This window comes from Tenebrio molitor, chromosome 2 (assembly GCF_963966145.1).
Source record: "Tenebrio molitor chromosome 2, icTenMoli1.1, whole genome shotgun sequence".
Taxonomy (NCBI): Eukaryota; Metazoa; Arthropoda; class Insecta; order Coleoptera; family Tenebrionidae; genus Tenebrio; species Tenebrio molitor.
The window spans coordinates 12,567,036-12,591,521 of record NC_091047.1 but is presented as its reverse complement, the minus strand read 5'-3'; the positions used below and the strand labels follow the sequence as shown (position 1 = coordinate 12,591,521).

Sequence of the window (24,486 nt, the reverse complement as noted above, 5' to 3'; positions counted from 1 at the left end):
CTCAATTACACATATATTTAGAAAAATTTGTTATATAACTTGTTCGCGTTTTTTAAAATAAAAAATTAACTTTTGTTCGTTTCCTCATTCAAACGTACTTCCCGTATTTCTCTAGCCTCCCTGGCTGGTATTGACGTAGCACTGGAATCCGTAGCGCGACTTGTCATTCTCTCCGCTTCCTACCATCAAAAGTATTTAATATTTAGTAAAGACACATCACCAGTCATGAAATTTGATACATTTCTTTCCCTGCTGCCGTGTCCAGAATCGTTCGTGTTGTAAACATACCAGGGGTCTGTTTTGATGCCTGGAATTCTAATTCTGGCCTTAAGCGGTGCTAAAACCTTATTTATTAAAGACTTGCACATTAACGATACTTTCGGTTCTTTGGGAAACACCACTTTATTGGTCACTTGCTGGGAAAAAAAACAAAAATAAAACTGACCGACAAATTCCTGTCTCAAATTACCTTGACCAAGTCCAAGAACCGTAAACTAAGAAGGATAGCCAGTTCCCTATGTTCCAACATTCGCCAGCGGATGACTGGCTGTGACGTCACCATGATACCTCGATGCTTTGTTCACATTCGGGAGAGCGTTATATTCTCCACAATCTTCACGTTTGTTGCGCTAATAAAGAAGTGACTGTCGTCAAGATCGCTATATTGTCGCGTGTTTTTTTATTGGGTGTTACTTCCTGTGTTGACAGATTTTCGTTTTAATTAATTAATCGTAGAGCATTTTTTATTAGTGAGTAGTTTAGTGCAAAGAAGACGTATGTTGTGTTTATAAGATCTTGAAGATACTTTTAGTTTGTACTTTATAATTTAATACTACACTTATATACATACAGCGGATAAGGTAAGAAAAGTATAAATTTATGTATTCCCACGTTGTTATTAAATATTACCTACAGAAGTGGGTCATAAATCATAATGCCGGGAGTAAGATGCGCAGTCTTTGGTTGCAAAAATAACCATAAAACAAAAAAAGGTACTGGACAAGAGGGACAAGATATAATTTTTCACTCTTTTCCAAAACCTAAAGATATGGTGTCTCAAACAATGAGAAATGAATGGATTAACAGGTGCAAGAGAGAAGATAAATTGAATCCAGAAACGAGTAGGATTTGTTCGAAACATTTTGTCGAAACAGATTACGAACGGGACTTACAGAATGAATTGCTAGGTAAAAAAATAATAATTTTATCTTTGTTTGAGCCAAATATAAAAGCACATTTAAACCTATATTTAAATAATACAGACTTTCATTGTACTTGAAGTTAGTATATTTGAATGCTTTTTTTTAATTTTAGGGTTACCTTTAAGAAAAAAATTAAAAAAAACAGCAGTTCCAACAGTGGGGCTGCCAAGCAAAAGCGCTTCTACCACAACTTCAAATACCGATTCTGATCGCTTTAGAAGACTTCTCAAAAGACAAAGACATCAAGAAGTAGAGAAGCTCATCATAACTGACTGCAATAATGAGACCAATTTGAGATTAGATAATGATAACTCACCTCTAGAGTGCCCTCCTACAACTTCACTAGCTAAATCAGAAAATGAAAAGTACGATCAACTACTGAAAAAATTTAATGATTTGAAATCAGAGCATATTGAAATGAAAAAAACTTTTGGAAAAAAACTTAAAGGACTCAGAGATCAATTGAAATATTATAAAACTAAGAGCTGCAGAAGTCCAAAATCAAAAAATTCAGAAAAGTCTCTAATTCTCTTAAAAAAAGTGCTCACTGACAATCAAATAGCTTTGTTGTCTAAAAAGAAAAAGCGAATTAATTGGACGCGAGATGAGCAAGCTGTAGCATTTACATTGAGATATTATAGTAAGAAATGTTATCTCTATCTGAGAAATAAACTTCACTATCCCTTACCCTCATTATCGTCTTTAAGAAAATGGGCTTCTCAAATTGATGTCAGTCAAGGAATTTTGAAAGATGTTTTGCTAATGTTAAGTCTTGTCGGAGAGTCGTTCTCAGAATTTGAAAAAACTGTTGTTATTCAGTTTGATGAAGTCAAAGTGAAGTCAGTCCAGGAATACGATACATCTAAAGATGAAGTGTTAGGACCTCACAACCAAATGCAAGTTGTAATGGCCAGAGGTCTATTTGCTCAGTGGAAGCAACCATTGTATATAGCTTTTGACCAAAAAATAACTAAGGAGATATTACTTACTATTGTCAATGAACTGCACAGAATTTCCTATAACGTTGTGGCTTGCGTAAGCGATTGTGGAGCAAGTAATATGGGATTATGGAAGGAATTAGGAATTAATGCAGATAACACTTCATTTGAACATCCTATAACAAAAAACAACATCTACATGTTTGCAGATGCTCCACACTTACTCAAATTAATTCGTAATTGGCTTCTCGACGTGGGATTTGTATTAGAGGATGGATCGGTAATAAATAAAACTCCTTTGCAGGCATTAGTGTCAATAACAGATACCGAAGTTAGACCTAATTGGAAAGTTAGTCAGAAACATTTGGATTGTCAAAAAAGTCAACGTCAAAATGTTAGGCTAGCAGCCCAGCTTTTGTCAAATACTGTTTCAACATGTCTTTTACGTTATAAACCAGGAACTGATAAGCAAATGGCGGAGACGTTGGGAAATTTTATCAGTGATATCAATTTGTGGTTCGATATATTTAACAGTTACTGTGCTAAAGGAAAAGTTCCAACTAAAAATGCTTATGGAGTATCTTTGGAAAATCAAGAAAAACACCTGGACAACATGATTCAAAGGATTTCAAGTATCAGAGCTATTGGAAAGAATGCTCTTCAAACATTCCAAAAGGGAATGATTATTTCAATGAAATCTCTCAAAAACTTATTTTATGACATGAAATCAAAATTAGATATAAAGTATATATGCACACACAGATTGAATCAAGATAGCTTGGAAAATTTCTTTTTCCAAATTAGGAGCAGAGGAGGACCTGATGAACATCCGAGCCCCCTAGCAGCTATATACCGAATTCGGATGATAATGCTTGGCAAAAATCCTGGTATTCTTGGTTCAAAGGTCAATACTGAATCCAAGACTACAGATGAATATATAGTTCCAAAAGTTTTGGAAACGGCGAAAATTAATGTAATTTTTGAAGAAGCCAGCGAATCTACTGAATTGAAAAGTTTTTCATCGTTCTCCTCTTCAAATTCCTCAAATGAGTCAATGACAACTCCTGATTTCAGTCCAACGTCTCAAGAAATCACAGACGATGCCTTAGAGTACATTGCGGGTTATATGGCCAAGAAATATAAAGATAAAATACCTAATTTAGGACAGTTCACCCACAAATTAAAAGCGGACAAAGCACCTTCATGGGTGCAACAACTTTCATACGGAGGACTAATAAAACCATCTGATCATTGGCTGAAAAAAATTAAAAAATGGAACTACTATTTTCAGACTCATCACGGCGAATCATTTCGCAAAGGACCCGGAATTGTAAGACATCTGGCTGTAAAAATCTTCAAAAAAGAAAATAATATTCCGTTTAATATGGTACAAGATTTTAGCAAACTAAGGACAATAATTCGGGTGAACTTTAATAATTTGAAAGCTAAACATGCTAAAACGATGAAAAGAAAAAGTACGGAAACAGACTTATCTAGAACAAAGAGACGAAAGCTAAGCAAAATAACTAAGTGATTTAAACCCACAGAATTAATAAGTATGTAGGTACTTACATACTATATAGTAACTATAACTATATATTTAGTAATATTGTATCAAATTACTGAAAAAATTACAGTTGCTTTAATTTTAAGCATGTTATCTTATTTCTATGAATAGATTACTTATGGCCAGTTTATAGAAAAAGAATTAAATATTTAATTCGAATTAAATTAATGCGCAAAAAACCCATGAATCCGAAACTTCGATTGGTTAGATCTGATCACGTCTTCAATTAATTTCACATTTGATTACGATTAACTTAATTTCGCTTCTGTAAATTGGTCTAGAGTATTTAAATTTAATTTAAAAATAGCCAATGATAATGTAATAAACAATATGACGGCCTGATTCTGCGCTGCGGATTCACGAACTTATATATCGGAATGGTTGAGGTATCACAGTGACGTCACAGCCCGAGCGGTACTGGCGGATAGATTCGGGCGATCTGGCAATCCTTATTGTGTACGGTTCTTGGACCAAGTCCCTGTAGTTGGTGTCGTCGAAGGGCAACCGTCCGTAGACCATGGCGAACAGGACGACCCCCATCGACCAGATGTCGGAGTACTGCGGCTGGTACGGTATCCCTTTCAGGATTTCGGGAGACGCGTAGGCGTAACTCCCGCAGAAAGTTTCGCTCAAGGGAACTTGACCGTTCTTGATCTTCATGTGGCCTCTCGCAAAACCAAAATCGGACAGTTTAATTTCGTAGTCGGTGTTGATCAGCAAGTTTTCGCATTTGATGTCTCTGTGGACCACGCCTCTTTCGTGGCAATAATCCACAGCATCCACCAGTTGTCTGAACCATTTCCTTGCGCGCGTTTCGTCGATGTACGAATCCCGACGGATGATCTCCAACAAACTACCGTTCTCAGCGTATTCCATGATGATGTAGACCCTGGAGTGAAACCGATCAACTCGCGCCAAGCGCATCGCTTTGTCAAACCTGTGGGTGGTTTCTATCGCTTGAAGGAACCGGATCAGATTCGGATGTTTCAAACCTTTAACGACCTCGATCTCCCTCGGGAGAAACTTCTTCAGGTAATCTGCCGGCGCTGAAAATTTGCTTACTATTTTGACGGCCACGTTCATGTTGTGTCTCTCGCTGTGCGCCATCTGATCACAGGGGTGATTAGTAAAAAATACGAACGATGACTGCATTTGCTGAAATTATACCAACCCGCACTGTGGCGTACGAGCCGGATCCGATTGTTTTTCCCAAGACATAGCCGTGCGATTCTAGGACTGTCTGTTTTTTGCCCTCCTTGACGATGGGCTGGCCAGTTACCGCTTCAGTGGACAGCAGAGGACTATTGGTTTTTTGTGTGTGAGGACTGGACATAACTTGTGGGTCCAAATCATGTCACTGGAAACTAATTAATGATTTATTCCATTTTCCACTAAAATTTTGAGTGACACTAAAATGTAAATGACGTTACCTATGTCAATAAAAACAAAAGTTACCCATTCAATAAGGCGAATTGCAACGAGATCCAGAATCCCGCCATATCTTATGGAAAAATATTTAATTCTGTCGTTGTTACAGTACGCTGATGCTGTTGAACTGAAAAAGCCGCTAAAGTGTGCAGTATGTGGTGCAAGCGTATAAGATATTTACGTGCTGAAAATTTGTACCTACTGTTAAAACAAAGACAATAAAAATTGTTTTTTAATCATTCATTAAGATAATATGAAAGTAAACACATTTGTTTGCACTGTACAGCTTTTATGGGACCTCAAATTAAATAATAAATAAATAATTGAACATGAAAATCGGAAACTGAAAGATGCTTATCTAATTAATTCCAATTTTGAAACCATGCGAAGCTTTGTTGTTCGTTTTTATCTTTCGGTTCAGTTTTTTACATTTAATAATTATGTGATCCCAACATCTGGCGCTCTAAGACAAGTGTTCCATTTATATTCGAGAGACTCTCAAGCATCATGTTTAATTAACATTTAATATCACATAAATCTTTTAAAATTAGATGAAAGAAGAAATCCATCTTAATAAAAAAGTATTTTTAAAGTATCTACGAATTTTTCATTACTATAAAAAGGTTGAAATTTAATTTTGAATCCTTGTGAAGAACGACAAACCTGTTGGAGTTAGTTTTTTTTTTTAATTGTGAATTATGTGTTCACATATTTTTGTTAAAATTTAACAAATCAAAGAATATCGCTGAAAACAACTGACTTACCTACCTATTTACTTTTTTAGGCTATTTTTTATTCCAGGGGTTTGTTTACTTTCTTAAAATAAGTAAAAATAAAGTTATTAGAGAGCTACTAAAGCAACAGTTTTTCTTATCTAATCATATTTTATTTTTACTTTATTTTGTTTTATGATATGGTTATATCAGTAAATTTATAAGTTTAAGGACAAACAAGACTATAATAGACCCCCATGAGGGTTAACGATTCTTCACTTTCTTCATTCTGCAATTATGTCTTGTGTCTTGATATTCTAGCAGGTGATTTATTTCGACAATCTGACAATCAAACGCATTTTACACTAATCATAATTGATCGAGTTAGTTCTTCATTAACAAAATATAATTGGATTGTACAAGAACATTGACCTGATCAATGGTGTAGGAGATTTTTCAAGAAGAAATTGCATACTTAACTGATGGCGTGTCGCGGAAATTACAAAGGAAAAGGAAACATTATCAACGTTTGTTAATTTAACGACTACAAATATATTCCTTTAGAATATTAATTAATTATTCTTTTCCCCGTTAGACTTGAAAAATGTCAAAAATTTAATCCAGTGACTTCCTGTAAACCATTGGAAATTTCGGCTACCGCTGGGGGCGCCACTGTTGACAGATTGCAAGTCATACTCGCGCTCGACCCAGCTTATGTTTGTGCATTGTTTTCAAAAATAAGTTGCTGGTTTTACGTAATTTTACGGTTTTTGTGATGTTTTTTTAAGGTTATACAAAATTTTAGCTTATTTAGAGGCAACAGCAGAAAGCAGATGCGTTGTGGAAGGCGAAGAAGTGTTGTGTGCAAAATTGTTAATTTTACCTATGTGGTGTTACTAAAGTGGCGAAAACAAGGTATTGATCCCCGTTGTACCTATAAATGTTTTATTATGAGTGGTAAATTTCTAATAAGAAATGTTTTCTTGTTTGAGTGTAAGTAATAAGATTTAAATGCACTAATTTGTTGTCACTATGACCTTAGTACAGACGGCTTTGTACAATGTACTAAATAAATATTGAAATTATTTGTTCATTAATATTAATTTTGTTGCAGTGTAAACAACAGTTCACTGAATGGTTTACTTGCATAATTAATTAACAATACTAGTGCTGTAATTAACACTATAGGATTTTCAAAAAAAAATCTTGTAAAATCCAAATAAATGGAAGAGCAGTTATTACTGACGTGTCAATTCGGGGACGCTCTGTATACGATGGTCAAGCAGCTGAAACGTACATGAACTATTTAACAAACGAAAAAATACACAAACATTTGTAAGAAATATTTAAATTCCAATAATTATAAAGTTTATTAATATATCAAAAAGTAGTAAACAATTCAGATGAGTATAAGTAAATGAGACGTGCTCTCTTAGTAACATATGATTCTAAACTCTCCACTAAAATTCCTTTTCACCCTCAGCACGATGTAACATAAACAAAACGAGGTGATAATGCGGGGTTAGGCGGGTACGTCCTATCGAATGGGACGTTATTATGACACCAACCACTTCAAGCAGGTGCCCTCCGAACCGAGCGTCCAGACTAAGCAAGGGAGATGTGAGAATTTCGTACACTCGACCATCCTGACTGTAGGATGTCCTCATACTACTCGTCGTTGCCACTCGTTTACCTGTCCAAACAAATAATTATTATTAGACTTTGAAATGGAAGCTTTTGCATTTGTTAGTAAAACTGACTACCCATCTGGAACTCTCAGACCTCAACTGACCTTGAGCGTCTCTCATACTTGACATCCCTTCAGACCTCAACTAACCTTGAGCGCCTGTCAGGCATCAACTAACTTTAAGCCTCTTTAGGCTTCGTCAATCACACCTTGACTCCAATAATGGCAGACTACACAAGTCTCGGCATTATCTTCCATGTCTTGTGTCTGTTGACCTTGCAACTTTTGCAACTAACTTTACTTTAAACTTCGTCAATCACACCTTGACTCCAATAATGGCAGACTACATAAGTCTCGGCATTATCTTCCATGTCTTGTGTCTGTTGACCTTGCAACTTTTGCAACTAACTTTACTTTAAACCTCGTCAATCACACCTTGACTCCAATAATGGCAGACTACATGTCTCGGCATTATCTTCCGCGTCTTGTGTCTGTTGACCTTGCAACTTTTGCAACTAACTTTACTTTAAACCTCGTCAATCACACCTTGACTCCAATAATGGCAGACTACATGTCTCGGCATTATCTTCCGCGTCTTGTGTCTGTTGACCTTGCAACTTTTGCAACTAACTCAACTTTAAACGTATTTCAGACTTCGTCAACCACATCTTTATTCCAATAATGTGCAGACTGGCCAGGTCTCGGACATTATTTTCGTCGCCTTGTGTCTGTTGACCTTCGAAGCTTGGTAATTATCATACAGTAATTTCAACTTACATTAAAGCTCCAACGTTTCATCTTATCAACAGCCACAACCGTTTGTTTTTGATTATGCTGTCCCTCTCTTAGATCCTCAACTTCATGTTTGATATCGCTCAGCCTCAGGTCGAATCTTGTCGTACCGTTCCTTCTGTTGGCGCTGATCGTCTGCTATGATACATTCTCTCAATTCCTCGAGAGCCACCCTGTCGATTGTGTCTTGTAAGGAGTTCAACAACTTGACCTCAGCCATTGGCTTAACTTGGTAACCCTAAGAGAGCTTTAACTGGAGTACTATTGATACCTTTGTTGAATGCCGTATCCAACGCACTCTGTACATTTTTTTTACATGAGTGTCCCAAAATTCTCCCTCAGCTTCGACACTCCTTGTAGCTAACATTGTAACAATAGTCTTACTACAATATTCGCACGTAACTTGCATTTAATACATGTCAAATTGCATTATATTTCAGAAAAATCTTAAAAGTTCGGGATGTAAATGTACTACCACGACTGGGGACTCCAAAATAAACATTATGTCTTACATGATACCCAAATACACGACAGGTTTCACGTTACTCAATTTGACAGGTTCTGTAACTTTGTAAGCAGCTCTGACTACTAGTGTCAAAAGGAACCAACATGATCTGAATACAACTTATGGAAAGACATCGGCGTGTTCCCAATGAAATGTAATTCCACCTTGCTTCCCGTCAGGGCAATCCCCACAGTAAACACAATTTAAACATGCTTCAACATGTTTCGCAGCAAAGCATCTCATCTTAGTAAAGCAGTAATGCACCTTGACACGTCGCAGTGTCTTCAATGCCCAAGTAGCACGTCCGATCATGACACATAACATGATCATAACATACATTACACAAAACATGATCATAACATACATGGCACACAACGTGATCATAACATGACATCATAACTATTTGCCATCTCACAGCAGAGGGTACTTCCCATTTTTGCCTGCTGACTTTCGATAAACTTTTGGGTTTTTAACTGGAAATACTGCTTCATCTCTGAAAATTTTACGGACCGTAGTTCACTTATCATTTTGCAATTGAACCGATAGTATCCAGTTGCCTTCAGTAATGTCAATTTTGTTGATATCAACCGTGACAGGGAAGTCACTGAGTGCATCCACACGGGGCATGCGTGATCTCAGTTTGTACTTAATTTCAAAGGTGAACTCCTGTACTTGGAGCCATCATCTGCCAACTTGCGGCATTAAACCCATTTTTTTTTTTTGGAAAATATTCTCATGACATTGCAGTCTGTTGCCACTGTAAATTGTAAACCTAATAAATGTACTTAAAAATGCTGCAGAACACAAACGACGGCCATAATTTTGAATTCATATAAATGGTACTACCGCTGGTACAACTGTGGTTTGTTTACTAAAATATACTACAACTTTTTGCACTCCTCCTAGGTGCGTTCGTAATAACAACATCAACAACATCGCTCTATCATGTAGCGAACTTGAATCAGCATGAACTCGTAATTCGGTCGGTAACGACGATTTTAACACCGCTAGTACCGGTCTAGCGTTTTGACTCGTTTAAAAGCACACTACTGTCAGGGCCCCAAAACATTACGCGTGTTCTCACACTAATATTAAGCTATATTTTCTCATTTTTAATTAATTAATTCATCACATTCACATATCACATGATACAAGCTTGTGTGTCTTCATTTTCTCATTGATTATATTGTAGGTCCAATAAGGACAAATAAATCAAAATTCCTTGTTCTCCGTTTAATGTCTTGTTAGAATGTAATTAATTACTCATTTTTGTAAACATAGAATTTGGAGTTTTCACTCACAGAGTTAACTTTACACTAAGATAATCACTCTGAACCATTATAAATTAAAATTAGGGTCTATTTAATTTTGTTTTTTTTACTCTCTTTACTTTAGACTGTCGACAATAAGAATCACACTAACAATGATAATTTTTCTCCATTTCCTTACATTCATTAGTTATTATAAGGGTGACCAGACGTCCGGATAAAGCCGGACATGTCCTACTTTTTGACCAAAAATCCGGCCAGCTTTTTCTTACGTCCGGCTTTTTTACTCTTGAATCGTACTCAAAACTTACTTACTTACTGGACTCAAGATGGCCGTCAAAATTCGCAGGCTTAAAATTAAATAGGCAATTTAGTCTTTTAGGTAGGCCTTTTACGTATTTATCGTCAGCGGGAAAAGTGCTAGTGTGCTAATGTTATTGTTATAGAGTATTATAAAAAAATACAATAGGTACTACTTCACTCAAATGTTATGACTTATGACTTATGAATTGGACCTTTAATATCTATATTTTTATTTTTGTTCACTAATTGTCATCCTTTTTTAATAAAAATCGTCCTTTTTTGCCTTGTTTGTCCTCTTTTGTCATGTTGACTTCTGGTCATCCTATATAATAAAATATTAAGATTCAATCACGTCTTTGAAAATACCAGTAACACGCGTTAGTCTGGTCACAACAACCTTCGAGAAGTTCTGCATAAATTTCCTAAAGTAGCCTCCCAAATCAACAAATTGACGTATTTGCTTAATAATAGTCCTAGAAGGTGCCACGTTTGAAATGGTCACAATCTTAGCACTTTTCCGGCCTAATTTCGTCGGCACTAACCTCACGATCTAAACAATCTATCCTAGTGCAAAAAAACACGAACATTTACTTAGTCGTAACTCGTAACGAAATATTATGCTTGCGTAGGGGCTCAATAACTAACCGTAACCGGTGTAGACCTTCCTCAACTGTTGTCATGTATGTTAGAAAGTGCTACCGCATTTATTCATTAATCACAAAAAAAAAACCGACGGCGAACTACCGTCCGGAGGGTATGCATAAAAATTCGTAAATTGCATCGGGTATAATGAAGACAGTTTTATTAATTGTGACTTTGTCGACCGACACTTGACTTGATAGAACCCTGGGAACATGTCAAGCGCCCTAAAATACTTAATAAACTCACCACCTTTCCCGTCGCCACCGAGATAATCAAGCTGGTCTTCGACGAGCGGGAGTGGATACTTATCTTTAACTGTATCGTCTGCAATCGACGCACATATTTCTGTAGTCTCCGAAATCTTTTTTTTTTTTTTGAAGAACTGGACTGGCGTATGCCGAGGTGGACTCTGCAATAATCCCATTAATCAACAAATCATCAACAATACCATGTGGAATCGCTTCTTTTTTTATGCAGTAACATCCGATACGGGTTGCAAACAATGGGTTCCTGCGTGGCCAATTTTATGTCCAGCTTTGCGGTATCGGTGCTGCCCATCGTGGCCATGAAGGTCGAAATTCGATCAGTAAATCCAACTAGGGGTTGTTCGCACTTGACCTTGTCTTCATGCGTGATGTCATCAGTCATCACCATCATTTTGTGGTGCCGATTTTTAAAAGCATGACGTTTGACAAATACAAACATCTCGATCACCGATCATGAAAACTTTTTCGTCATTTACAACCATCACCTGGACTACGGAGTACAGTGTCTTCTGGTTTAGGCATTAATCCGAGGGGTGGTAGAATTCATGGTGCAATAACACAACACAAACACAGCTTACACAAGTACACTCACAACGTTTACTCTTGCACAAGCGTTAAGTAGGCAATTATGGATTCCTTAAATCCCACTTCTGATTTTGTAAGAAATATTTAAATTCCAATAATTATAAAGTTTATTAATATATCAAAAAGTAGTAAACAATTCAGATGAGTATAAGTAAATGAGACGTGCTCTCTTAGTAACATATGATTCTAAAGTCTCCACTAAAATTCCTTTTCACCCTCAGCACGATGTAACATAAACAAAACGAGGTGATAATGCGGGGTTAGGCGGGTACGTCCTATCGAATGGGACGTTATTATGACACCAACCACTTCAAGCAGGTGCCCTCCGAACCGAGCGTCCAGACTAAGCAAGGGAGATGTGAGAATTTCGTACACATTTGTTAACTTCTCTACTTCTCATATTCAAAGAACAAAAGTTGTACACGTTGTGTTCCACATATGTTGCTTGTGTAAACTTTTAGTTTATTTTTATGTGAAAAAGCTTGAGAAACCTCAAACCATAATTGTATACTTTCTCTTCACCACTGCTTAATAATTTTTGCGTATCATGAAACTAATTTTAAAATATTTGTAATACTTTCATTAGAACTATAAAAGTTTTATTAATTTATTTGTACCTACTTATTATAATTTTTAATCCATTTTTTTACCTTACTTATATTATTTAATCGTAATAATTTTTTAATGTCCTAACTATGCAGGTGTACATATGTTAAAGAGAATACACATAAAAATAAATGGCTTGCGGAAAGGGTTTCCTCTCAAACCTTACCCTATCTGTAAATTAACATATTAGGTACATCTCATCATTTACATATACATATAATTATGTGCTCACAGTATTCTGCTTAAGTGTACCTACATTAAAATGTTAAATTTGAATGAAGTCGGCACTCGATTGTTTTAGTGTCGGCTACACTAACAATGTAATTAACGACACTACAAAGGTTCGTAATTTTCCAATTAAATTGGGAGCATCTGTGTTGTCAGCCGCGCTTATTTTCGATGCACCGCAGTAAAGTTGATACTCTCGACTTATTTATTTTGATTTCAGTGGCGTTCCATTTGTGATAAATCTTTAAAAAAAACACGAAAATCTTGTAACGAAAACAACATACGATCCTATTAATTAATTATCGCGTAATTAGGGTCCCGTAAGTAGAAAAATCTACTGAATGAGGGAATAAAATATCTCAAAGCGCTCTCGACATCGGTACCGGCACGCCACTGGACGAACCTCGTTGAACAGGCTCCGCAGGGTCGTGAAAGCCCAAGACTTCTAAGAATAACGTCACAAATGCGATCCAAGACATGTGCGGTGTATATCATGTCCCCTTCTCGATAGTTTTGCTCTTTTTGTACAGACACTTAACTATTATTCATCATGCGTTCTCCCTACAATAGCCGCCAGTCTTCGTCATGACTCGAAGAAGTGTTGTAAGAGTGGCACCACGAACGTTATTTTAAAATGAATTTGAATCAGTATGAGGGACAAGATGAAAGTGCGGCAATTTCCAGTAATGCAACAAATGGAAGTGATCATGGTACGGACACGTTAGGAAAGTGGCAAGAACCACAATGGCTCATCATTGTTTATTTCACACTGTTGGCCTCTGGCGGCATAATAAATCTGTTGCATACTTTAGCGCTAATAAGGAGCAGGAGAAATGGTAATTATGCACACTCTTTGTTCTTTTACGAACCTTAACACACAAACACTGCATTAACAAGTAGCCAGACGAATTTTATTTGTGGTTAAAATTCTTTTGATATTGACAAGACATATATTTTAATAGATTTATGGAAATCTCCAATCTGCTTCTTGTGTATCTATTTAATTACATCTTGTTGCTTTGTTGAACCAAGCGTATCTTGAGCTTGAAAAAAGTAGACTAATTGCTATAATCTCCCTTAATTGACGGTCATTAGAACCTACCTCTATCATGTAATTACATAAACACCACACACGTGTATAATTTTTTGAAAAATTGATTTCTATTTCCAGGAATTCTGTCTTTGATACTGCAAATATCCTTGGTGGATATGGGTTCTTGCTACGTTGCAGTTAATGAAATCCTGACGTTAAACCAGCGAACGTGGTACTTTTCGACAGATTTTTGTCCCTTCTTCAAAGGAATGGAAGTTTTGGTCAACACTCTGATAGTTTACCTGCTGATATGTTTCAATTTTCACGTGATTTCCCTCTGGAATTTGCACGAAATGGAAATAAAGAAAAACAACAAGAACCCCCTAACATCTTGCAACAGCAGCAGAGACGATTCGAACGAGTGTCTCGTGGCAAAGCAAGACAATACCAATCGACTAGTTACCATAGACTACAGGAAACGGAAGGATGACATTTCGATTGTTTTCCCGACCATTTTTATATGGATTGTGAGTTTGTCGTTGAGCATTCCCAACTTTACGCTCTCCTCGACCCTCAAACTCAAAGAGAACTGCACACTTTGCGCAGTTATAGACATTTATTATGGACAAGTTTTACAATATTCGTTACTGATATTTAAAATCGTCTTACCAGTGCTGTTACTCTTTCTCACTCTTATCGTCTTGACAGTAAAATTAAGTCAAACGTCTAAAAGCGACATTGAAAATATTCTAACGAAGAAAATGTGTGAAATCCGAAAACTACTAATTTTTGGAATAACGTTGACCACTTTGTATTTTTTAACGTCCTTCCAAAGACAATTCTTTCATTTTATTCACATAATTTCGCACTCTTTCGACAAAAACAACATTAACAACTTCAAAATGCCCCCTTTGTACAACAATTACTTAAACAAATCAAACATCACGTATCTTGCAATGTTACATTACAGCGGCAGTACGTTAAGAGGTCTATTGTGTCTTCTTATCCTGCCAAAATTTCCATACTTAGTTAAGAGTAAGATTTTTGTTTGTTGTAAGATTAAAGAATAAAACAATGAGAAATTACGAGCTGTTGTAATTGGTCTGTAAAGGCGCAACAACAAATTTGATATCACGATTTTGTGTCTTCCTCAACACTTCTGCGGCATGTTGGAGTTGCAAAGCGCAATCCGGATGAGCACTGCCTGGGAGTTGCATGCACTCTTGCTCGAAGATGTACGCCAAACCATTGAGAAGGTCCAAAAACCCCAACGAAATCGCAGCTTTTCGGAGCCTGTTCAGTTCCTGCAACAGCACAAAATTAAACCAAAACCTGAACTGGCGTTACCCACCTTATAAAACTGTTGGGTCTTCTCTGGCAACTTCCTCGCGTGCCGCAAGATCTTCTGTATGTCGCTCTGAAGGCCGGCCTGTCTGATCCACACGACTCCATTTTGAGAGTAACTCCTTTTGTCTTGGGGTCGCACGGGAAACGCACCCACTTGTTCCGGTGGCGAGTCCGACGGGCCCAAATTGATCAAGTCACCGAGCCACGGAACAGCGTCGGATCCGGGTGTCAGAATCGTCAACATCAAGTTGGACTTCTTTTTCGAGTCGGCCCAAGAATAAACAAACCCGAACCAATTTTCAGCTAGGGTGACCAAGGCCGCCATGTTTTCGACCTTGAGGGCGCCGTGTAGGAGCACGCAGAACGAGGGAATCTTCCCTTCGTCGGTGGCGTCGTCGTCCGTCAGGTCTATCTCCGTTGAGAGTGTTAAGTGTTCTTTGTTGGCGCTAGCTGGCAGAACCAAGTGACGACTGACGGCCATGGGGGAACCGACGTCAGTCACCGAAATAAAGCCGCAAACTTCGATCATGTCTGATAGAGTGTACGTCTGGTAATCGAAGTCTGTGATCTTGGTGTATGGCTGAAATAGTCAAAACATGTCATGACTGATGAGGTTTTCCTTTCAATTTGCTACTTACGACCGGTGCTGGGGATAAAATGACTTTAGATTCCAAATTGCCGCACTTTAGGGTCCCTTTGAACGAAGTGTACATCTCTTCGGCCAGTCTTTGAAACATGTTAACAACAGTAGTTTCGTTTAACGGGTTGTCAGGTACAGAAATGGAACCATCGTATCCTGTCAGATCGACGAGTCTTTGATACAAAGGTTTAGCTGAAATTATAAATGAATCGGTAAAAGACTATTCAATTGGAAAAACAAAATCAAAGTACATTTTACCAAATTTGGGTCGGTTGGAGGTGCAACACAAACGATGTGGAGTTTTGCGGGAAACGAAAACGGTACCGGAAACGGATTTGTTGCCGATCGCTGATTAATGGTAGCAAAAGATTCTTTTAAAGACATGGGTCCTAAACCGGTGCTTCCGTCGGTGATCAGGATTATCTAAAAATATCCGAGTGTCAGATTTCTGGAATGCCTTTCTCGAAGAATTTTAAATTTAGAAAAGATCACATTCGCAAATACCTGTCTGGCAAAAATAACAACACGTAAACTTTACCTGGCAGGCGGTATTATTTCCCCATTCGCTCAATACCATTTGATTGACTCCGTGAAGTGCAGTTTCAATGCAAGTTTTGTCATAGTCGTCAATGTTTTGGAGTTCGTTTTTAATAAGGTTGTAGTCCCTGGTAAAAGCACATTTTTCTTCGTAGAGCGAAGAAAATGCCATCTACAATTTAAAAAAAGGTGACAGTTTTTTAAGATGGGGAATAAGAAAGTTGACTAAGCAACGAACTTTTTTTATTGAGGAACAAATAACGTGAAACTTGACATGGACATGAGTGAAGTATAAAATCGAGCACAAATCCTGAGGATTAGACCTCCACAGACTTAGCTTGTATCTCCTCGTGTTATGTGTTGCTACCGAGAAGCCTTGTATGAGTTGATGAAAATTGTAAAATTTATTAATTCATACATGCGTAGACAATTTTTCCATAATAATTTAAGTTTTAAAACGATGGAAAATGTTAACACAAGCGTATTTGACAACTGACATCTGAAGCATTAACGTGCTAATTGGAGACAGAAGCTTACCAGCTCTTCGTAAGTTTTGTGTTCTCAATTAAAAAGGGAAAATTATGGACAGATTATAACAGAGGGTATCATACTAAATTAATTTCCAAAGAACTCGATGCTATCGACATGAAAAAGATGGGGGAAAGCTGAGACGAAGTATGCTGTTCCATCGGGACAACGCTTCGGCTTACAAGAGCTGCATTTCCATGGCTGCTGTTCATAACATCGGTTTCAAAATATTGAGTGATGAAGCAGTAGCGAGTAGCTTAATGTTTTAGGTGACTACCTCCGTTGAGAATTAAAAATTTTCCTAGTTTTTTTTCTAAATCAGGTTTAACAGTTTTCATGCTTAGTCACATTTTCTTCAAGGTATGTCGCTAAACTTTGTAGTATGCCGGATTATCTGTCGCGCTTAGTTATAAATACCTAGCAGATAAAATAAATGAGTAAGCAAATAGTAAGCGCCATAAATTTGTGCACATATTAAAAATGAATAGCGATTATGGAACCATTCGTGGATTTATTTTTGTAAAATTAGGAATTTAAACAGATTGAATAAACAATTATAGTCGGAGAGCCAGTGAATATTTTTATCACATCATTTCAACATGAAAATTTTATATAACTCCACGGAAGTCAAATTTAACTTCCTTGTCGTTGTACTAGAGTCGAGTGAGGACCATAGAATTGATCGTCTGACAACTGTGCGTTAGAACGTAATGCGAGGACCCATCACTAAAGTCATAAAAATTATGCAGTTGCCAAAACTGTTATTTTGATGACAGTCAACTCTAGTCCATAGATAAAACGATAAAAATTACAAAATGTTCGTGGTGAAATGACGTGACAAAAATGTTCACTGGTTCTTAGACTATTATCTTTGTGGCATCATGCTTGAAATATTTTTTTTACGGTAAAAAGAAATGTTTCTTAGTTCTTTATTATACACATAAGTTTGCTAACTGCAACTCAATTGGATTGGGAATATCTTGATTGTATCCTGAGTTCCTGATGTGTCCTCATTAACCGGAACTCACTGTATTTAAAAAACTGTGGTTTACTAACTTCATCTCACGAATATTTTTCAGTGAAGATACCAAAAAAGTATACACTAACTAAATGGATAGTTAATTTCAAAATTATCGAGTACACCTCAAAAATCAAGAACTCGATTTATTACAGTTTTTGCCTTTTTAAAATTTGAGTGTCATATTTTTTATATAGGTTAGGTAAGTTTGACAACATAAAATGTCGCTGATATTTTAGAACACCATAATAGTGTCTGTTTTATCCTCTGCACGGTGCTCTTCGCGATCGACCATTCTTCTTCTAATTTGCAAAGAATGAGCACTTTTGCGTTTTCGGTTAGATCAGGCATTTTGTTTGACAAAAAATGTAAGTACATTGCACACTGTAGAAAATTAAGTGTACTCTATAATTTTGAAATTAACTGTACATACATATGCTTAAAACATATTGCTGACCAAATTGTGGGTGAGAAGCAGTTCAGTGGACGATCGGCATCGAGAGTAAGATGGCAATAACGATAAAGAGACTTGAGTGCGCCCTAAGATTGGATTGTTAAAACGGAACTAATTGTAATCGACAATAAAAACTTAAAATTTGCTTGAAAAATAAATATTAATTATTGTGAAACTAATAGGTGCTCTGGAATGCATGGAAGTATTTTTGGTTGCATATAGCCGTTTCAATTTAAATTTGAATTTTTTTACTGAAATTCGATTAAACAGGCCACAGCGCTGTATGTCCATTCTCCGTTATTAAAAACACCATTACGAAAGTATGTAAAATGAATCCCTTCTGTTCTGAAGTAATAGTATATTTCAAACCAAGGTAAGAAAGTGGTTTCTTGCAGACCGCAGGCAAAGATTATAAACCGAGTCGTAGACGAGGTTTGTAAGTGCCTAAGGTCTGCAAGGACACTTTCTTAACAAGGTTTGAATACAATTTTTTTCCCTACCGGCACAACTTTGTTGAAAAAAGTCAAAAAAGATGGTTATATTCGTGATTAAAATGAAAATTTTGAGAATTGAATAGTAGGCTGTGTTATTTGTTTAATTAACTTGTCATCGCATTTGAAGATTTGAGGTTTGTTCGAAAATTTGATATAAACAGGGTAAAGTAATCTACCTACCTAGCTTATCTGTTTATTTTCCAGATTATATGATTGACCTACCAACTTACTTCATTGCACGGCTTCCTAGATTAATAAGAGTCGAAGCCTCTAATACGGCTGGTCGAGTTCATCAGTTGCAAGCATTTTTTCTGTTCCTGAGAGGGCGCCACTATACATTTGTGTATTTGGCTGCTTAACCGCGTACAAATCTCATTTTAAAAAGAATCGTAATTTGTATGTTACATACACTACTTCAAAAAGTAGATTATTGATAGAAAAAAAAACATTAATACGATTTTTCATTCATTTAATTTAAAAAATATTCGTTTTTTGGTAGAGGGCGCTACTATACTTTTGGCTTTTGAAGGAACAGACAGTTCAAGGAACTCGACCAGCCGTATTAGAGGCTTCGACTCTTATTAATCTAGGAAGCCGTGCTTCATTGAATTGGCTTTCATTTATCAATAACTTATTTCACTTTTGACATTTGTATTTTGGTACAGTTTTACCATAAACATTTCATGATTAACTTTCTTACCTTAGCGAGAAAGTTGAATTTTCTCACCTCAAATGAGGTATCCACAGCCTACATTTCTAACCGGTAGGGAGAAAAAACCATTTTGGCGTTAAAATTTGATTCATAGTGACAGTTGTTTGACGTTTATTAGCTCACATTGTCAAAGTCATAGCCGCCCCTTATCTAAGTATGTAATTGTTGATCGCACCGCATTTCTAAACGTATTTTTTAATTTATAACAAAATCTTATCAATGATAGCAATGAAAAAATTATTAACTGTACAATATTTGTGTTAACACATTCTTCTAATTCAATACAAATTAATACTTTTAAAAATAAGTGATCCACACTTTTGACAGTACTGTACATTTATTAACGTAATGTATTTCCAAGGCGAATTTTGAGACAAAACAAATCATTTCGACACCTACACAAATAATACTGAAACTGAATGCTTTTGTAATGGTGTCTGTGTTTGTAGATAGTTATAATTAGCACATGTCGATAACGTGTTGAAGCTTATGAATCAAAGTATCGTATAGCATTTCAAGATATAGAATCGACTTTTTCATAACATTCATCATGAGGCTCAAAATCCTGAAATTGTTTGAACATAAAAACATTTCTGACACAATTATTGCTATTATTAGTTACAACAAAAAAAATTCGAAAAATTAAATAATCGCTTTTTTGTGAAAAAAGGTTTCTTCCAGCAAAATAAAATAAAATGTAATTTGGAGGAATAACTTTATTACAATTATAAGTATTAATAAAGGATGCCCTAATAAGTCAGTTTTATTACAGATTTAAATATAAAACAATTTGCTTCACGTGAAATCATCTGATCCAGCAAATACAAATAAATAAAGAAATTCAAAATGGTCTACTAAAGTTATTTTGATGTTATTTTGAGACGACGCCTGCTTGCGCCGCTTTCTTCGCCTTCACAGTTTCGACGAGCTCCTTATACCTCTTGATACATTCTTTCTTGCTTCTGTTTGGGATACACTCGGCAATTTTGTCCCATCTCTCTGGCGTAGACGCAGGGTACGTCTTCAACGCTTGCTCCAACAGCTGTTGTTCAGTTGTCGTCCAAGCGACTTCTTGCTTGACTTTGACGTCACCGTTGCTAAGTTTCTTGCTATCACCGTTCAAGGTGACACCATCCAACTTTTTAGAAATGCCCGACTCGTCCACGTTTAACACGTTACGCTTGTCCTTTTTGAAATTGTCAAAAGCTTGCTTGTTGGCTACTTCTTTCAAATTATTTTTAGAAAAATCTGTGTTTTGCAAGTCTTTTGCTTTTGCCAAAACTAGCTTGGAGTTAAATCTTGCAGCGGAGTTGAAATTTCCGTGCTGATTGATAAAATTTGCCACAACTTCCCATCTCTGATTTGTACCGGCGGGAAACAAATTTACTGCTTTAACTAGGAGCTGAATATTTTCTTCGTTCCAGTCTGGTATCGCTTTCACGACGGCTTCTTTGTTATTATCAGGACATTTTTGTTTTGCTGCTTCAAACACTTCTTGTTTTTCTTTTTCGATGCGCTGTTTCACGTCTTTTAAAGCTTTAGCAAAGGCGAGTTTTCCATTATTGCTCAAATTCTTATTTAATTCTTCCAATTCCGTCAAAGAAAACATTTCACACATCGATTCCAGTCCAGTCATATTAACTAAATTTTCCTCACTATTGTCAGCATAATAGTTATTAGCCTTGCACAGATCCCTAAGCATTTTTCTTTCTTTTTTCAGAGCTCTCTTCTGCACTTCCCTCTCTTGTCGTTTCGCCTCGATTCTTGCACGTTCTGCAGCTTCTGCTTGTTCCTTTAACAACTGAGCTTCCCTGAGAATTCGCTCTTCTTCTTCCTTTTTTGCTTGAGCTGCTGTTTGTTTCGCCCTCTTTGCTGCCAGTTTTCTTTCTTTTTCTTCTTGTTTAATTTTTGCTATTCTCGGATCATTACTGTATGCTAAGTCAACTAATGAGCGTATTCTGGACATTTCTTCCTTTTTCTTGCGAAGACGTTCTGCTTTGTTTAATTTGTCAACGTATCTTCTCTCATCTCTATCTTGACATTTTTCTTTATCTTCTTCATCTTCATATGAATATTCGCGCCACGATTTAAAGTCATACCAGAAGGAGTAGAACTTCTCAACTTCTTCACGGCTCGAATCTGGTCCTCCCAACTTAGGAACGTGAGATTTTTCTGACCACCGCGTGTTCAAATCAAAATAATATGAGAAAACTTCGTAGAAATCTTTCTTCAATTCAGCTCCCCCAGGGATATTGTTGTCAAACTCTGGATCGACAGAATCATATGACCTTCTTCTACTTGGATTTCCTAACGTCTCATATGCCATGGTTATGCACGTAAAATAGTCGTCGTCAGCTTTGACCTCTTCCCCCAAAGCTTTTCTCTTATCTGGATGATGTTTCAAAACCTTCTTCCGATATGCTGTTTTGATTATTTCTTCAGTTGCTTTAAATCTAAGATTTTGAATTCCAAGTACTTTGTAATGATCTTGACTTTTCCATTCTTTCGGGTCTAAGCTTCTCAAGTACTCAACGTCGTCTTCGTACACCACTGCTTCAGGTTTTAATTCCTCTTCCCCTTCATCTTTTGGATGTTCTACCTTCAGTTTTCTTACTTTATGTGGTACAAACTTTAACTCCTGCTTCTCACCGACAGTCTCGAATACAAAACGATAACGTATTGCAACCGTGGTACAATCGCTATTTTTCACTTTTTGCTTTACTTCACCCATAATTAACGATTTAACCTGATCACGTGCCGATCATATAAAAAATTAATACTTGCAATATGTTCTGTGAAATTTTAGCTAAGCGAGAACGTTTTGAAAAACTTTTAATTTAAGGTATGACTAAGAGCAACAACTTTCCAAGACTTATCACACACTTCTCGGCAACAAATTTTCCCGCATGGTTAATGTCAAAATTAAAAGGGGATTTTTATTGTCGCAAGGTTGGCATTCCGGAACAACAGTGCGGCCAACATTAAATAACAATCAAAATAGAGTTTTTCTGAATTATAAAATTAGAGTACAAGACTTACCAACGAAATGAATTCGAGCTTGGAGTGTATACTTAATTGATCCAAAAATGCGTTGATACCAAGAACGGCCAAATGTTTCCTTGTAGTTTCTGAATTTTCGCCGACTTGAACTGGTCTTGTCATAGACAACGACACATCTAACAGTAGCACCGTTGGCATTTTAAAAAAATCTCGTACAAATGCTGTTCTAGCGCAAATAATTCGTAAGAAAAAACATTAACACATTGTTTACATATGTACATAATATTTTACTGTCAAATGTCAGCTGACAAATGCAACATCAAAGTCATCAAACATCAACATTTAAAATTTAAAGCTCAAAAGTCCCTAAATCACAAAAGAACATTGTTGAAAAAATTTTTGATTTTTGAGTCGTTCATTTGGAGACATTCGTCACTTACGACATAGTGACTTTCGTTTCTTCATATCCTGTTATAGTGAAGCAAAATTTTACTTCCTTTCTAATCTAAATAAATATAACCTCACATTCAAGTGTCTCCAAAGATGTTGTTTATAATTGGCTTAGGTTTAGGCGATTGTAAAGACATTACTGTAAGAGGACTGGAAATAATTAAAAAATGTGATAGAGTATACCTAGAATCATATACATCTATTTTGACGTGTGGACCTGAAGCTTTGGTAAGTCCTTTGAATTGGCAAATTTTAGTTTTTATCATGAACAATTCTGTTGCAGGAAGAATTTTACGATCGCAAAATAATTGTAGCAGACAGAGACCTTGTAGAATTGGGGGCAGATCAAATCTTGGAAGGAGCTGATGAATTAGATGTGGCTTTACTTGTTGGGGGTGATCCATTTAGTGCAACCACCCATACAGATTTAGTTTTAAGAGCTAAAGAGAAGGGCCTTCAAGTAGAAATTGTACACAATGCCTCCATTTTAAATGCAGTAGGTTGCTGTGGGTTGCAGTTGTATAATTTCGGAGAAACCATTTCAATCCCTTATTGGACTGATGTATGGCAACCAGATAGCTTTTTTGATAAAATTATCAAAAATTACAAAAATAAATTGCACACATTGTGCTTATTAGGTGAGACAATTCATTTCAAGATATGTCTAATCCTTCATTAATTATTTTTAATTATAGATATTAAAGTTAAAGAACCAACATATGAGAGTTTAACGAAAAAGAAAAAGGAATATATGCCACCACGGTTCATGACTGTAAGTGAAGCATCCCAGCAACTAGTAAAAATTTTGCAAAATAGAGCATACCAGAATGATGAATATGGTATGAAATTATATGATCCGTTTGAATTAAATGTATATCTTAATAACTTTTTTAGTGACTGAAAATAGTTTATGTGTAGGTTTAGCAAGAGTTGGTACAAAAACTCAGCAAATTGTTGCCTGCACTCTTCAAGAAATGTGTAAAGCTGATTTAGGTGGCCCATTACACTCCCTCGTGGTTACAGGACCTGTTGTACACCCCCTTGAACTTGAATATCTAAAACAGTTTATGAGTGGATCAGATTTTAACGCATCATTTGACTGACAAAAATCTGATTACATAACTACTTCAATTGTAAAAAATTGATGCAATAAAATTTTATGTAAAAGTAGTTGTGCTTATGCAATGCTTTATACATATTTGCTCTCATAGTCGCCTAATGCATCAAGTGCAACCTGCTGTGCTGTACGGTTTAACTAATTAAAGCGGTTAACTTGGTTAATTAGCTAATTTAGCCGATTAAAATAATTTACTGATCAAGTAAATAAGACAATAGATAAAGAACAAATTATTCTATTGTACTACACTGATCAATAACTAATTAATCAAGTTAACTGTTTAACAGCTAATTAACCATATTAAACCGTACAGCCCGATTTGTGAGCAATATTAAAGTATTGTTTGTTATTTTTTAATATAAACAGCTACTATTCAACATTACTATAATTTATGGTTGCGGTTTATGCGAACTATAAATTGAAAAC

General features: G+C 36.2%; 5 protein-coding genes and 1 long non-coding RNA gene across 6 annotated transcripts; 2 read left to right on the top strand and 4 right to left on the bottom strand.

The window, feature by feature from the left end:
• LOC138125029 (testis-specific serine/threonine-protein kinase 3-like) lies at positions 1–5,175 on the bottom strand. The gene is made up of 5 exons (XM_069040239.1): positions 4,879–5,175; positions 4,645–4,814; positions 4,179–4,596; positions 240–416; positions 1–179 (listed from the first exon to the last, which is right to left on the bottom strand). The coding sequence occupies exons 1-5, from the start codon at positions 5,038–5,040 to the stop codon at positions 66–68; spliced, it is 1,041 nt and encodes a 346-aa protein (XP_068896340.1). The 5' UTR covers positions 5,041–5,175; the 3' UTR covers positions 1–65.
• Positions 4,602–14,848, top strand: LOC138125027 (uncharacterized). The gene is made up of 3 exons (XM_069040236.1): positions 4,602–4,739; positions 13,301–13,566; positions 13,902–14,848. Exons 2-3 carry the CDS (start codon positions 13,365–13,367, stop codon positions 14,831–14,833), a joined length of 1,134 nt encoding a protein of 377 aa, XP_068896337.1. The 5' UTR covers positions 4,602–4,739; positions 13,301–13,364; the 3' UTR covers positions 14,834–14,848.
• LOC138125030 (uncharacterized) lies at positions 7,200–12,273 on the bottom strand. The gene is made up of 2 exons (XR_011157324.1): positions 7,641–12,273; positions 7,200–7,541 (listed from the first exon to the last, which is right to left on the bottom strand). It is a non-coding gene; the product is annotated as an uncharacterized lncRNA (long non-coding RNA).
• IntS14 (integrator complex subunit 14) lies at positions 14,841–22,803 on the bottom strand. The gene is made up of 6 exons (XM_069040235.1): positions 22,533–22,803; positions 16,289–16,459; positions 16,002–16,173; positions 15,749–15,942; positions 15,115–15,690; positions 14,841–15,067 (listed from the first exon to the last, which is right to left on the bottom strand). Exons 1-6 carry the CDS (start codon positions 22,689–22,691, stop codon positions 14,846–14,848), a joined length of 1,494 nt encoding a protein of 497 aa, XP_068896336.1. The 5' UTR covers positions 22,692–22,803; the 3' UTR covers positions 14,841–14,845.
• Positions 20,192–22,420, bottom strand: LOC138125024 (dnaJ homolog subfamily C member 2). Its single transcript, XM_069040234.1, has one exon. The coding sequence runs from the start codon at positions 22,222–22,224 to the stop codon at positions 20,365–20,367; it is 1,860 nt and encodes a 619-aa protein (XP_068896335.1). The 5' UTR covers positions 22,225–22,420; the 3' UTR covers positions 20,192–20,364.
• Positions 22,804–22,822: 19 nt separating the features above from the next.
• Positions 22,823–24,113, top strand: Dph5 (diphthine methyl ester synthase). Its single transcript, XM_069040237.1, has 4 exons — positions 22,823–23,171; positions 23,227–23,581; positions 23,639–23,782; positions 23,838–24,113. The coding sequence occupies exons 1-4, from the start codon at positions 23,037–23,039 to the stop codon at positions 24,044–24,046; spliced, it is 843 nt and encodes a 280-aa protein (XP_068896338.1). The 5' UTR covers positions 22,823–23,036; the 3' UTR covers positions 24,047–24,113.
• Positions 24,114–24,486: the final 373 nt, after the last annotated feature.